General features: G+C 33.1%; 1 protein-coding gene across 1 annotated transcript; it reads right to left on the reverse strand.

The window, feature by feature from the left end:
- Nucleotides 1-1,057: 1,057 nt before the first annotated feature.
- Nucleotides 1,058-2,376, reverse strand: LOC145089926 (uncharacterized). Its single transcript, XM_079028304.1, has 2 exons — nt 2,058-2,376; nt 1,058-1,590 (listed from the first exon to the last, which is right to left on the reverse strand). The coding sequence occupies exons 1-2, from the start codon at nt 2,374-2,376 to the stop codon at nt 1,058-1,060; spliced, it is 852 nt and encodes a 283-aa protein (XP_078884430.1).
- Nucleotides 2,377-2,769: the final 393 nt, after the last annotated feature.

Below are 2,769 nucleotides of genomic sequence, written 5' to 3' on the forward strand. Positions count from 1 at the left end.
TACGGTTTGATTTTCCTAGTTTAGATTTATAAGACTTTAGATTAAGTTCTTAAAACTTAATTTCTTTTATAATACTCGTATTTAGTTTTCTAGAATTTGTAGAACTGATCAAGGTTTATGTTATCACAAATTGTTCCTGATAAATTCTCTATGAGTCACTTCTTATAATACTAAGCCCGACTTTAAATGTTAGTATTTCTATAAAAAAGATTTTTGTAAAATATAATCTCACATAATACAATAAATGTGTTAAATAACAACTACAAGAATATCAAGTTTATGTTAATTAACTGACGATTAAATAAGATCTATAAATACTACATAGGTATAAACCCCCAAAATTAATATCTCCGAGAAAAATAATCCTTTTTATTTATATTATTGATTGTTATATTTTATTTATATAAGACTAATATATGCTCTGGTATAATTTTAAATTTCATTTAGTTTATTGTATTTGTAAGTTTTGGTGGAATTTTATTTACCGCTATATCAGGTTTATTCGAATTAAAAAATAATCATAATAAAGGTAAAAATCACAATATCTTTTTTTAAAGAGAGAATCATAATAAAATTAAAAAATCAAAATATATATATTCTTAAATGTATAACTCAAAAACATAAATCAAAATATTACCTTCCATCTCAAAATAACTATAGACGTATAGATCGGGTTCGATAAAGAATATGATATTCTAAGGCTGGAGGGTATGGTGTCATCGAAACCGCACTCCCTCCCCCGCCGTATAAGCGTCATGTCATTTTTTACCACTCAAGTGTGGTTTCTTGCCACACCAAGGGAGTGGTGCCACACATTCCTTTATTATTATTATTATTATTTTTGCTTTGTGTTTTTTTTTTTAACTATTTTAATTTAATAAAACTTCTATTTTAATAAAATAAAAACATAATTTTTCATTACTTGAAAAATTAAAAAAAAAACATTACATTGCATTACCAAAAAAAATAAAAAATAAAATAAAACACAAAAACCACACACATGACATTTAAATAATCCTAGAAACTTAAAAAACACAAATAAAATAACTAAAGCAAACTACATAAAGTCGTTCTCCGAGAACTCGTCTTCGGAGTCATCCGGTGGATCCAAATTAAGGTTAATGTTTTGAACCCCGTAAATGTGTTCCACCAAGTCATAACGAAGATTGTGAAATGTTTCAGTACAACGTATCTCTGCTCTCTTGTTTATATACTCTTCGCCACCAATTTCTATTGGTTGTGTGACTTGTGTCTCTGGTATGGTTTCTTCCTCGTCAAACACACATATCGCTCTTCCTTCTTCTTCAATAATCATGTTATGCAATATAAGACATGTATACATAATTTCTTGAAGTTTTTCCTCGCCTAAATAAGCTGTTGATTTTTTCAATATGAACCACCGTTTCTTCAGAGCTCCAAAAGCACGCTCAACATCCTTCCTAGCTCTTTCTTGAGCTCTCTTGAATTTCTTTCGTCTAGAACCATGTGGAGATGTAAACATTTTAACAAACACAACATACTCAGGATAAATTTCATCGACCAGATAATAACCATACTTATATGGCGTTCCACGCACTTGAAAAGAAGAATCTGGTGCGGATCCATCGTATATGTTGTTAAATATTGGTGAACGATTAAGAACGTTGATGTCGTTTATCGAACCAGGAGAACCAAAAAAAGCATGCCAAATCTACATATCTTGTGATGCAACTGCTTCGAGTATGACCGTTGGATGACCATGATCACCTCGGGTAAATTGCCCATGATATGCTGTATGGCAATTTTCTCAAGCCCAATGGAGACAATCTAAGCTTCCTAGCATTCCCATGCACACTAGCATGATGAGCTTGCAATTGCAGGATGTCATTACGTATAGGCTTACGTAAATATTTTGAACCATAAAATTGAATCACAGTTTTGCAGAAAAAAATATAGACTATCTCGTGCGATCCTAGCAGACATCTTAAAACTTTCGTCTAACACATCAGGCGGAATGTCATATGTTAACTGACGAAGTGCGGCTGTACATTTTTGTAAGGGAATGAAATCGGGTGTACCTCTAGCATCGTAACGTTGTTGGAAAAAACTGCACTCCCTCGTTACATCTTCAACTATACGTTCGAATAAACCTTCGAGCATTCTGAAGCGCCTACGAAAATAATATCCTTGATAAGTGGCATTCTCTGCAAAATAGTCTTGCACCAAACGTTGGTTAGCTTCTTCACGATTTCTGCAAATATATCTTCGTGTTTTCCGTTGAGAACTTGCAGCTGCGTTGTTACATACAACGTTGTATGTTTGTTCTACCATTTGAATACACGCAATAGCGGTATCAAAAATAGTCTGAAATTCTTCAGAAGATGAAGAAGATGACATTTTTGAGAGAGTGATGATTTTTTTTAAAAAAAAAATGAGAGAAAGAAGAGATTGTGTTGTGAAAAAAAAGTGAAGTTGATATATATATATATATATATATATATATATATATATATATATATATAGAGAGAGAGAGAGAGAGAGAGAGAGAGAGAGAGAGAGGAAAGAAAAAGCAAAAGCAAAAGGAAAAATAAATAAATAAATACTCAACAACCAACAACCGGCAATCCTTTCCAATTCTCATCAACCAATCACAGAACGCGGCCTTGAAGGACCGCACTGCAGCCAAAACTGCGTAAGACCGCAGTCTGGGGGCGATATGCGCAGTCCAGCTGGCGCGAACTGCGGTCCCAAACCGCAGCCACACCGTGCAGCCTAATAGAATGAAGGAAA

Source organism: Lactuca serriola, chromosome 2 (assembly GCF_051521515.1).
Source record: "Lactuca serriola cultivar US96UC23 chromosome 2, Lser_US96UC23_V15, whole genome shotgun sequence".
Taxonomy (NCBI): domain Eukaryota; kingdom Viridiplantae; phylum Streptophyta; class Magnoliopsida; order Asterales; family Asteraceae; genus Lactuca; species Lactuca serriola.